The following is an 11,596-nucleotide window of genomic DNA, read 5'->3' as shown; positions in this document are numbered from 1 at the left end:
CTAAGCTCTAGTCCCAGTTGAGCGCCAAGACGAAGGGTCCAGCAGGCGGTAGATGGGCGTCCGAACCAATAACAGCGGGGTGCCTGGCGGGCTAGCTGCCGGCGGGGCATGCGTCCGATAACGGATAAGCATAAAAATAGCAGCCTGCCCCTGCCCTGGACGCGGAGACATGGCGCCCCGGATCTTAGGGGAGTTCCAGCGATGATGCCAGCTTGTCAGCTTTGCGACCGCGATTCCTTCCTTCGATCGCGTCGCCTCTCAACGTTCGCCTTTCCTTTCTCCTTTCGTCCCTGCCTCCAGTCCTCTTCCGCCACACTCACTGCCTCCAATTGAATCGACCGTCCCATTCCCGACCCTTTCGTTCACCGACCAGCCAGCACCTCGATTGGTCGCAGTTATGGCGCGCGTCAAGCAGGCACGGCCCATACAGCGGGAACTCTCGTCAGAGTTCATCAGCAAGCACGACCGACCACCACCGCCAGGCGCGGAAAATGCGAAGGCCAAGGCCGAGAGCAGAGCCGTGGCGGCGGCAGACACGCGCCCAGAGGCGGGGGTGGTGCAGCTCATGGTTGCTGTCGCCGGCATCTACGGCTCCTTGTAAGTTATTTTTTTCCAGAGGGTCGCGACCCGGCTTCCTTGATGCGCTCGCTCGAGGGCAGCGCTAGAGCTGACCGACGCCGCTTCTGTCGCCCTCCCACAGCCTCACCTGGGCCTATCTCCAAGAGAAGCTCACGACGACGCCGTACGGGCCCCCGGCCGCCCCGGAGGTGTTCAAGTTCCCCGTCTTCCTCAACACGATCCAGTCGGGCTTCGCGGCCCTGACCGGGCTCGTCTACCTGGTGGCCAGCACGCCCAAGGGCAAGGCCGTGCCGCCTGTGATACCCGCGCGGTCCATGCTAGGCCCGCTGCTGCTGGTAGCGCTGACGACGGCGCTGGCGAGCCCGTTTGGCTACGCGAGCCTGGCCCACATCGACTACATCACCTTCCTGCTGGCCAAGTCGTGCAAGCTGCTGCCCGTCATGTTCCTGCACGTCACCATCTTCCGCAAGCGCTACCCCATGTACAAGTACCTCGTCGTCGCCGCCGTCACGGCCGGCGTCGCCGTCTTCACGCTGCACAGCGGCAGCAGGAAGGGCGGCCACAAGAAGGCCGCCAGCGCCGCGTCCTCGTCGGGCCAGACGGCCTGGGGCCTGCTCCTGCTTGGCATCAACCTGCTCTTCGACGGCCTGACCAACGCGACCCAGGACCACATCTTCACCGCCTTCCGCCCCTACTCGGGCCCGCAGATGATGTGCGCTAACAACCTCATGGGCGGCGCTGTCACCGCCGCCTACCTGCTGCTGAGCCCCTGGCTGGTCGGCACCGGCCTGGGCGAGTGGCTCGGCATGGACGCCGCCGGCGGCGCCGGCGAGCTGCAGGCCGCCCTCGCCTTTATGCGCCGCTACCCGTCCGTCTGGACCGACGTGCTCGGCTTTGCCGCCTGCGGTGCTGTCGGGCAGGTGTTTATCTGTGAGTCGTCTCCCGCGCAACTGTCTCTGTTGCTACTACTGCTGCTACTGCTGCTGCTGCTGCTGCTGCTGCTGAAGACAACTTTGGACCTGATTCTAACCCCCCGGTCGTGCGTATACAGTCTACACCCTGGCCACCTTCTCGTCCGTCCTCCTCGTCACCGTCACCGTGACGCGCAAGATGTTCACCATGATGCTGTCCGTTGTCGCCTTTGGCCACCGCCTGACCAGCATGCAGTGGCTGGGCGTCGGCCTCGTCTTTGGCGGAATCGGCGTCGAGGCCGCCATTGCGCGCCAGGAGAAGATGGCCAAGGAGGCCGCCAAGAGGGACAAGGCCCAGTAACTACCGACACCAAGATACATTCATATGTCCATATAGAACCATCAGATTTCTTCTTTTTCTCTGTCACGTCCCCTCGATAGATCTTTTTGCTTTCTTTTTGCCTATAAGGAATAAACAAAGTCAGACACATCTACTATCCAAGCTTCAAGAGGTAGGCTAGGCACCAGGGTGATGCTAATACGCAAAACTTCAACTCTCGATTGGTCTGTAACTTGTGTGCCAAAGCCGGGCTTTGTTGCGGTGGCTTTTTTTGTCAGTCGGATTACTGTAATTAGTGTTGGTTTACCCCTGCGGTGCTCGTGCGCCTTTCGGAAGAGGAAGCGAGGCTAGAGATCGGCCACCTCGATACCCATAGAACAGCGCCTACGAGTAGAAGGCCGACCATCTAGAGAACTATATTCTATTTATATAAACCCAACCTTTTAAGCATCCGTTTTAGCACGTAGGTTTCTTCCCCCTTTGGGCACTATGACACGGAAGGCCCTACGCCAGATCATCAGACCATTTTTGCCCACACGTTAGGAGATCCGCGAGCCGGAAAAAAAAAACCCCCCCATACCCGGTCACGTTCAACAATCAAGATGATGAGTGGCAGTCCAAGATCCCTGACACCTCATGCGAATGCCGAGCAAGGGCCCCACCAACGGTCGGAATATATCCACCGAGTATAGAGTAGGGCAAAAGGGGAAGGCCGAGTACGGGGCGAGAGATTGAGGAAGTGGAAACGCATCATGAGTAGACGAACACGTAAAACAACCACAAACAGTCTGATGGGCGAGGCAGGACGCCACGCACAGGTGATGCCAAGGTCGGATCAGATGACCGCGACCGCTTTTGGCTGTAGTTGCATCGAAAATGGACGTGCAGCAAATCTGTCTCATCCCAACGCACTCTGTAGTTCGTTCCGGGCAGGCAGGTAGGCGGGGAGATTTTGGTGTGCAAACTATGTTTTTTTTATATCTTTGTCTGGGTAGGGTTGTCAGATCCCCAATGCTAGCCAAGTCAAAGACAAGGAGTTGTCTGGAGAATGCCCTTTACTTCCTTCGTATTCCCACTTTCCCCTAAAAATTTCTATCCTCATAACTCAACAAACAAGCAAGCGTAGAGTTTTATGAAGATAAAGCTATGCCTCCTGGGCATTGCTATAGTGACCTCATTCTCCAGAACTCCTAAACATTGGCGTGGTGGGTATACAGGCGCACACCGACGGATGAACTTCTCATCAATACATGGCTGACACGGGGGGCGTGGCAAAAAGCACGGGAAAGGCGTCAAAGAGGTCAAATTTAAAAGATAAAACGATGAGCTTGTTTGTCGGAGCCCTTTATTCCCAAAGGCGCCGGTCCCCTTCCCAGTAGAGTAGCCTCACATACATAGAGTGACAGAAGAATGCGTGTGTTGGGTGCCACCCCGCCCCCCTTTGGTGTCTCCTCAAGATTACACATTTCGATTTAGAGTCAGGCTGTTAGGAAACACAAAGGGAACGAGAGAATAGAATATGGAGAGAATATAGCGAAAGGATTCTCTCGTGGTTTGCCGCCCTACCAGTTCGTCGCCCGCTGTGCTTGCTCGCGCGTCGGGGAATGGCGAAGACAAAGTTTGACAAACGAAAGCATCTTCATGGACACTTGCAGAAAAAGAAAAGGATAAGACAAATGGAATAGTTGTGATATGGTAGCTATGCTGGCGATGCTCAGGACAGTGTTTGCCAGTTGTTGAGTAGCCAGAGTGGTGAGCGTATTTTGTGCTTAGAGAAGTTCGTCGATGGATCGGACTATAGGTGTCTCGCCTTTTATTGGTGGGCTACGCGGGTCCGCAACTTGTGTAGGCCGCGCGAATGGGCGAAATGGATCCCTCGGGAACATTGTCTCGCGCGGTGAAAAGAGACCATCCGGCGTCGGAGGGACCTCGACTAGACGCATCCCACCGAAGTCGGCTCCGTGGAATGGTGCAGGGTGAAGAGGGTTGCTCGTCATCGTCTCGACTCGAGGTGACATCAGGGCATCATCGTCGTCAAAGGTCACCGCCGGCATGATCCCAACCTGCGCTGCTGTCGAAGGCGCTGGCTCACGCTTCTGCGGTTGGGTCACTTCCGGTCGGCTATCCGTGCTGAGAGGCACGAAACCTCCCAAGTTACCGAAGCCTGCGAGCGATCCAAAGCCGTTATGACTGGAGTCGCTCTGCTTCTGGAACCTGTGCGCACCAAATCCAGGCGAGGGTGGGGGTCTCCCGAACGACGATGGCGCGAAGCCCGGTGATGATGGGGGCATGGACAATTCAATGGGAGCAAGTCCATGGGACGAGGATGGTTTTGATAAAGAGAGGGGAGCCAGGCTAGGAGCAAAACCTGGAGATGGCGGGGGTCTCATGGGAGCTGGCGGGGCGAACCGAGGGAAAGGGGCCGCCCCTAACCCAGAAGGAGCAAATCCAGGGGATGGAGGCGGGCGTGATAATGAGATTGGCTCAAATCCTAGCGAAGAGGAGGGCATTTGCAGCGATGTGGACTTGATGGGGCTGGGAGAATCTCGGACCGCAGACAGGGCAGAGGGCTTGCAGACGTTGTCCATGTTGAAGCGTCCAAACTTTCCGGGATCGCGCTCATCTTCCTTTTCCGACCAAGAGAAGCTGGATGGGGCCGAAGAGGGGCCAGGGGATACAGGCTGGCCGGGCGTAGAAGCTCCACGCGCCCTGAGAGGGCTCTTTTCGGGGCTCCGGTCAGAGTTAGCCTCGTCAGGGAGCGGCGCGGTCAGCGGCTCCTTGGGAGCGATCTCGATAGCATCAACCGAGAGCGCTGCGCGGTGGTTCTTGGTCGGGCTCTTGCCTACGCGGGGCCGCAGAGCAGAGGCAGGCGTAAGCCTCCGCCTGGACACTTCCTTCTGGAAGTCCTGCAAGCAGTACATGAGACGCATGTTGGGGCTGATCCACCTGCTCTTGGCCTGGGCAGCGTAGTAAGCGTCGTTGACGGTCAACTCCGGGTTCTGGTACATGCCATAGGCGATGATCAGACTGGCGGATCGACTTGCGCCCTGTTGGCAGTGGATCAAGACCTTCTTTCCATCTCGAGTCTTGTGGTCAATCACCTCGCAGAGGTTCATGAGATCCGGGGCTATGTCGGTGTTGTGATCCCAAGGCATGTGGATGTACTCGGGCTGCCTAGCCGGGCTGAGGACCTTGGGCGTGGTCGGGGTCGCGGCGTCATCCAAGGGGAACTCGAAGGCAGTGCTGAAGCTTGCGGTTGTCACAGCGGTGTCTGGGATCGGTGAGTCACTCTGGGGCAGGGTTGCCTTGGCGTGAAACGGGTTGTGAACCTCGCGCGCGACGTTGATGACGACGTCAAATCTTGACGCCACCTCGGCCGAGGGCTCCGAAAACAAAAACACGTCATCTCTGTAGATGGCTATCGGACCGTTTGGATAGCCAGGAGACTTCTGGTCCTCGTTTTTCTCAACCTCGTGATACGGCTCGAAGTCAAAAGCTGCTCGGTTCGCGACCTGCGCTCGAATCGGCGACTCTTCTTCGGGAATGGTGGAGCCGAACGTCGGTGGCGGCGCAGAAGGCTTAGATGGGCGTAAAAACTCGGAAAGACCAGACTCGTTGCGCTCGAGAACGGTGGGGATGGTCATGCCACCGACCGGGCCAAAGGTAGCTGATTTGAGACCCGAGAGCATGTGTGGTGACGAAGTCGAGTGTTTAAGCGCGCGCCTCTGGAGAATTGGGGGGATCGAGAGGATTGGCGACGAAGGAACCTCTAGCAAAGGAGCCGGCTTGTGCAGATCTTGTGAGCTTGTCTTCAGGCTAAGCTGGCTAGGCTTGCGCTTCATCGCCGGGATTGTGGGCTTGATGAAAACCGGAGATGATGGCTCAGAAACTAGTGTTGAGGATAGAGAGTTTGTGAAAGGCGGTTGTATTGAGAGCCCTTTCATGTTGCGCGGCCGCCTGGGTCCAGGCGAAGTCATTGGCCGCTGGGTAGGCTCCGAGACGCTGAGAGAAGCCATGGATGACAGGCCTCCGAAGGTTGGGCCGGGGAAGGAAGAGAGAGGGATGAGGTTGTTGATGGGAGAGTCCGGGGAGGACGAGGGAGACTGATCCGAAAGGGACGAAGAATCGGTACACGATGCAGTCGTTGTCGGGGACGAGTCTGCCGATCCGGTGATCTGGGTCGAGGTGCTATCGTGGTGCTTGTGCAGGTGGTCGGATGGGATGGCGGCTGGGTGAAGAGGTTGTTGCTGGCCCGACAGCTTGGTCTCGGGCGAGTCGATATCCATCATTTTAGAATCCACAACTGTGATGGCACCCCTGTCGTCCATAGCCTCAGACTCGATGTCGAAAACTGACATGAACGAAGGGATCTGATCCTCATACAATCGCCTGGCTGCAGCTGAAGGCATCATCGGCCCGTCTGCCGTCTCGTTCTGGCCTTCCTGCCGTAGGCGCCTCCTCTTGCTTGCCTGCGCCAGTGGCCGCCGCGCGCTGTTGAGCCAACTCGTGTCTGTCCTGAACAAGTCCGTCGATCTTTGCCTGTGACTCGGGGTCAAAAAGAGCGTTCTGATGGGGTCGCGAATGGGGACAGCTCTGCTGAATCCTCCAGCGAACCACAGCCCAGTATTCTCTCGTCAACACGATCAGAGCCGAGCTGGTCGTGTGGCGCGCAGGTGAAGTGAAGCGAATGTCGCAAAATGCCAATTCCACCTGAAGCCGGGTCCAGACCTCTTAGACAACGGCAGAGTGAGAAACGAAGAGAGCAACCCGCTTTGTTGTTGTCAAGACAGCGTGCCTGCGGGGGGCGCCAGGACCCGAGTGCGAGCAGGCTATCGGGAGAGTGGGAGAGGATTGTCGAGGGTTCGGGCAGAGATCAAGCGTCAGCACATTGTTGGAGGTGGACAAAGGGCGCGGGTTCAATTAACAAGAAGAGAAGGAAAAAAAGAAAGAAAATGTCGAGGACAAGCGGGAAAGAAGAAAAAAAACCCGAGAGCGACAGCGAGATCGAGGTTTCTGGTCGGCAATTAGGTAGCGTCGACGGGGTTGATGGCGTGTTGGCAGGAATGCCGCGTCTCTATTCTCTTGTTTTGTGCTTTGTGTCAAGGGAAGAAAATAAGTGAGTAAAAATAGAGGGAGAAGTGGGAAAGAGAGACAACAGGAAGGGGGGTGGAGAGAAAGATTCAAGATCGTGGGCAATGGCGGTTTGAAGGATGGTGGTGGTGTGGCGGAAGGCGAGGGAAAATGGTTCATAGGGTGTGTGGGCTGGGGCCTGCTGGCGGATGGGGCCTCCCCCCTGAAGGCGGCGGGCAGCGGTTTGGATGGGCGTGCGGACACGCAGGCTGGGATGGATCCGAGGCGGCTTCTCGCTTGGTTACTGGGGTGGCCGTTTGTGGGCTGCGCGGAGAGGGCGACAACAGCTGGGAGACGGGGAAATCCAAGGTTGTGGGAGATGGGAGGAGGACTGGAAACAGCGGACGGAAGGCCGCCTCCACTGCCTGTGCTCAGATGTTGCCCGCCTCGGAGGGAACGAGGGACCAGACAAGAAAAGAACAATTCGACCAGGGGTCGCTGCTCAATGCCACATGCGACCAGCAGGCCCCACCTGCACAGCCGGCGGCTGGCCAATGGGGGCCGGCCCTCACGGCCCTTGGCTGGCTTCGCAGACGGGCCCTCAGAGGGGGGGTCACTGGGGGGTGGTGGCAGGGGTGGCATCGGCCCCAGCGGGCGGCGGGGCTTGGTTGCTGGCTGCCGCTGCTGGCCTGCGCTAGGTACCGCCTCCCTCGGTCGCTCAACAGTCACGGGCGGGTTGGCGAAACAAGTGGCATGCCTAGCACGTACATGCTGTGACCGGCTATTAATAGCAGCCCACAAGGGAAGTTGGCGCCTGCCACTGGCCAATCACGCGCCCGCGCTGATACTCGAGCGCGCAGGCGACAATTAAAGCCTCGCGACTCGCCAGGCGTGCCACCCCTGTCTCCCCGACCCCTCGGTCCAAGGACAGAGTGAAATCACACCTCGCAGCCAGCCGAGCCAGCCTACCCGCGCCGCCGCAACTGATTCCCTTTATTCTAACCGCCACGACCGGAGATAGCGAGGGAGGTCCAGAAGGGCCCCCCGCGCCGGCGGCATATTGCAGGTGTTGTGATGCTGGAGATGTAGGTAGGCATGAGTAGAGCGCCCTGAGTTGTCGCAAGCCGGGTTGTTTTTGTCAAGCACTGTTCGCGCGTACAGCTAGGAATAGGCGAGAGGGATCTGATGTGTGAGTGGATGTATGAGGGCTGCACATGCGGGCAGGTGGAATCGTTTGCTGGCGGCCAAAAGACTTCTTCATCACCACTTGCGGGACGCACGACCTGCTGGATGATCAATCAATTCAATGGCGATCTGGAACCGGAAAGCGCAAATCAATGGCGCAAAAACGCTCGCCCCTCCATTTATCTCACCCGAGCTGGCCTCCTGACCCTGCACCAGCGCAAACAAGACGCGCTCACTGCCGTGTCGCCTGCCCGCCGTCTGTCAGGCAAAATTGACTTGGAGCCAGGCAACTCAGCTGTGCGTCTAGCGCTTGCAGGCACCTGAGCGGAGCGCTAAAAAGACTTCGCCTCGCGAGCTGCCTCCCCGTGTTTGGAAGCACGGCAATGAGCACGTGCCCACCCCTTTCAGACACCCACCCGGGCTTAATTCACACCGGCATGCAAACAAATTTGCCTTCTGTCTGTTTCTGCCCAGATTCCATCATGGGTGGTTTCACAGAAAGTCAATTGCCCGCCTGTCTGAGTCCGAGAACCTCAGCCGTGTTTACAATCCTGCCATTCCGGCATGACTGTATATGTTGCTTGGGGCTTTGCTTCGCGTCTACGTGGGCGGGCTTACCGCCTCGGATCGCTCTTACGGCAATCATGGGAACTCCCATCATCACGTTCAGTGCCGGGGGGAGTACCTATTTGCCCATCTGGTTCCAAAACAAGCTTGGGTCCGCGGAATTTATCCCTTGAAAGCAAGATCTGCGAGCGGGCACTCAGCGGGTGGCACTCGGGCGGGCACATACCTAGAAACACGCGGACGGATTTGCGTCTTGGTCGCATCCTTCTCTCATTCCTGAAGGCGCGCAGCGCAAGGTCGATGGCGCACTGTCTCGAAGCACAGTCCCGCGGCGCAATCAGCCAGATGGAGAGACAGTATGTCGGGCCGTGTGAGGAGGGCTCGCGCAGGTGGGCAGATGAGGTCTTTTTTCTTCCCTCGCTCGGCGCTAAACCCACGACAGGAATCGGCAGGGAACCCGTGCCCAAGATCGACTCCTACTTTTCACCCCTTGACAGATGTGAAACAGCAGCGGAGATTGGCCCCGCCGCAATTGGAGCAGTCGTTGTCCCGCCGAATTCTCGACCCACACAGCAGCCGTCACATCGCCGCGATTGTGTGCTCCCTGCAAGTCAGCGCTCCGCAGCCGCAACCAACCAGCCTTGTCGCAATCAATTGCGCAAATCTGGCCCGAACAACTCGAACAGGTTTCCCAGCTGCTAATTACCGCCGCAGCCTGCATATGGCCATTTTAGGTCCCTACAAATGCGCACTGCTCGCCCGCCAAACTCCCTGTGCGCGGCGTCAGTAATCTCCAATCTCTGGCCGGTTGCACAGCCACATCTCAGTTCCTCAATCGTCGGAGGTTTCGACTCAGCTTCAGCCAGCACCCCGGCGAAGCGCATAGGGGACCACTCGCTTAGGCGGAGATCTCTCTTGGGACGCAGCAGACAAGTGCTCATCGCATCTACGGAGGTGTCAGGCAAAAGTTTTCGCCGCGGGGCATGTATCGACCAGGACAGTGCGTGTTCAGCTACTACCAAATAAGGCCTAGCTTACATGTTTTTCAAAGTCAATCACAGGTTCAGTGCTGTAAAAATATGTTCATTTATGAATTTCTATGCGTTGCTATTGGTCGTGGCATACCCCGGCCCCCTGCCTCGCCTCGGGAGCGACCTGCCACACGGCGAAAACTTTTGCCTCACACCTCCGTACACGTCCGCAGGGAAGCCCTCCAGGCGGCATGACCATGTTCAATCCAGGTACTACGGAGATTCCGCATCCCCATAGGGCAGGCAGTTCAGGGACCAAGGCGCGTAAAAACAACCCGTCCCGGTGAGAAGCCGAAAAGGGAGCGGGGGGTGCAGAGAATGGGGGAGGAAAGGGAGCCCGGGGTAAGGCTGCCGATGGGTTGGACCGGTGTGATCCCAATTGGGCCGCGGGATCGCAAACGTCACTTATTCTCCGTCTATGTTTATGCGCACGACATACGGGACGCAGAGTGACATGCCCAGCCTAACATTGGGGGGCAGAGCCTGATTCTCTCATGGGCTGGACGGCTTTCGCCGCAACACTCTCCGAGGACCTCCTCCGAGGAAAAAAAGGGGCGACGGGCGAGATCGAGATCGAGCCCCACGGCGGGTTCAGGAGCACGGGAGAGGCTCGTGATTCATCTGTGCTGCGCCATTCGCCTGTGACTTTTTTTGCCCACGCTCACCCCGTGGCAAATGCGCCGCGTCACAGTCTTCGTCGAGCAGTTTTACACATCACATGGGCTGGCGTCTTGTCCCTCGCAAAATCGCTTCGCGCGCGTTCGTTGGTCCTGCTTAGCATATGGGGCATTGGTTCGTCCGATGCATATCCATCATTGGGGCTCTGCGGCTCCGCCAGGCCGCGGCGAAGGCCGGTCACGACACTACCGTACCCGTCGCGCGCCCCATCACAACCCTTTCGTCAGCCCGACTTTGAAGCATGAATGTCGCGTGCTGACGTTTGTTCGCTGACTTGGCCTCGATAGCCGAACCCCTCTCCGTTTCTCACCCCGTGCTAGCCTCTTCCTTCCACGTCGCCCTCCCTTGTTTGCCACGCGCCCCTCTTCGAGCCTCATCCTGCCGCGCCCACCTGGGTGTGTGCCCACCCCGTGATCAGACTGATTTATGCCGATCAAACAAGATCACACCGCATCACAAAAAAGCATCCCCATCGACAGTCGATAGGCTAAAGCCGACGACCCCACCAACGGGGCGAGGGGACCAGGACACTCAGGAGGTAACGTGCAAGGACTTCACCGCCATCGGCAATGCGTACATCGCCGGATCTTGCCGGTTCCCGGCATGACGCCGGCAAAGCCAAGTAGGTGGTGGGATGACGGTCATGGGAAGCCCTGTTTGGTCATCTGAGAGTGGGGGTTCGCTCGGAGCTGCCACCTTGCTTTGAAGAGCTGACATGATGGAGGAAACGCGCACCTGAGGGACCTTTCTTTTTTCTTGCTTTCCTTCCCCCCTCCCCCCCTTTTTGCTTGTCTCAACATGCATCAACCTCCACCTCAGGCGTGTCGCTGATTCTGACAGAGCATGAGTTGACGGGGAGTCCCCGGAACAGAAATTAGGGCTGATGCTGCTTGATTCTATCGAGCAAATAGCAAGACCGGTCCTGCCCCTATTTGTGTAGTTCACGGATGTGCCCCCTTTTTGGGGATTTTTATTCCTTCTATCATGTCATTGCGTCCTGCACTTGCTTGTTCTCGTAGTCGCTTATTCCCATTTTGTCCCTCCCCCTACTTATCTTCCCTTCATCTTATGGTTATTCAGCGAAGCCACAACACCGCCAGATGCCGAGCTTGCGAGGCGGAGGCGGTCACGGTATCCGGAAAATAGTCTGGACCGCAATTTTTTTCCCCACCCATCCCAACACAATTGCACCAGCACCAAAGCCAAACAACATGCCCGCGCACCACTCTACACCT

General features: G+C 57.9%; 4 protein-coding genes across 4 annotated transcripts; 3 read left to right on the top strand and 1 right to left on the bottom strand.

Annotated features, from left to right (window-relative positions):
- Positions 1–172: 172 nt before the first annotated feature.
- GGTG_03936 (hypothetical protein) lies at positions 173–2,280 on the top strand. The gene is made up of 3 exons (XM_009221722.1): positions 173–597; positions 701–1,509; positions 1,631–2,280. The coding sequence occupies exons 1-3, from the start codon at positions 398–400 to the stop codon at positions 1,849–1,851; spliced, it is 1,230 nt and encodes a 409-aa protein (XP_009219986.1). The 5' UTR covers positions 173–397; the 3' UTR covers positions 1,852–2,280.
- Positions 2,281–4,185: 1,905 nt separating this feature from the next.
- On the bottom strand, positions 4,186–6,188 carry GGTG_03935 (tyrosine-protein phosphatase pmp1; the record flags this gene model as incomplete). The annotated part of the gene is made up of 2 exons (XM_009221721.1): positions 4,186–4,258; positions 4,357–6,188. 2 exons carry the CDS (start codon positions 6,186–6,188, stop codon positions 4,186–4,188), a joined length of 1,905 nt encoding a protein of 634 aa, XP_009219985.1.
- On the top strand, positions 5,221–7,677 carry GGTG_03934 (hypothetical protein; the record flags this gene model as incomplete). Its single annotated transcript, XM_009221720.1, has 1 exon — positions 5,221–7,677. The coding sequence occupies exon 1, from the start codon at positions 7,072–7,074 to the stop codon at positions 7,675–7,677; it is 606 nt and encodes a 201-aa protein (XP_009219984.1). The 5' UTR covers positions 5,221–7,071.
- Positions 7,678–10,177: 2,500 nt separating this feature from the next.
- On the top strand, positions 10,178–11,596 carry GGTG_03933 (hypothetical protein; the record flags this gene model as incomplete). Its single annotated transcript, XM_009221719.1, has 1 exon — positions 10,178–11,596. The coding sequence occupies one exon, from the start codon at positions 10,178–10,180 to the stop codon at positions 10,604–10,606; it is 429 nt and encodes a 142-aa protein (XP_009219983.1). The 3' UTR covers positions 10,607–11,596.

The sequence above is a fragment of the Gaeumannomyces tritici genome (genome assembly GCF_000145635.1).
Source record: "Gaeumannomyces tritici R3-111a-1 unplaced genomic scaffold supercont2.2, whole genome shotgun sequence".
Classification (NCBI taxonomy): domain Eukaryota; kingdom Fungi; phylum Ascomycota; class Sordariomycetes; order Magnaporthales; family Magnaporthaceae; genus Gaeumannomyces; species Gaeumannomyces tritici.
The sequence above is the reverse complement of the archived record's forward strand: the minus strand, read 5'-3'. Positions and strand labels throughout refer to the sequence as shown.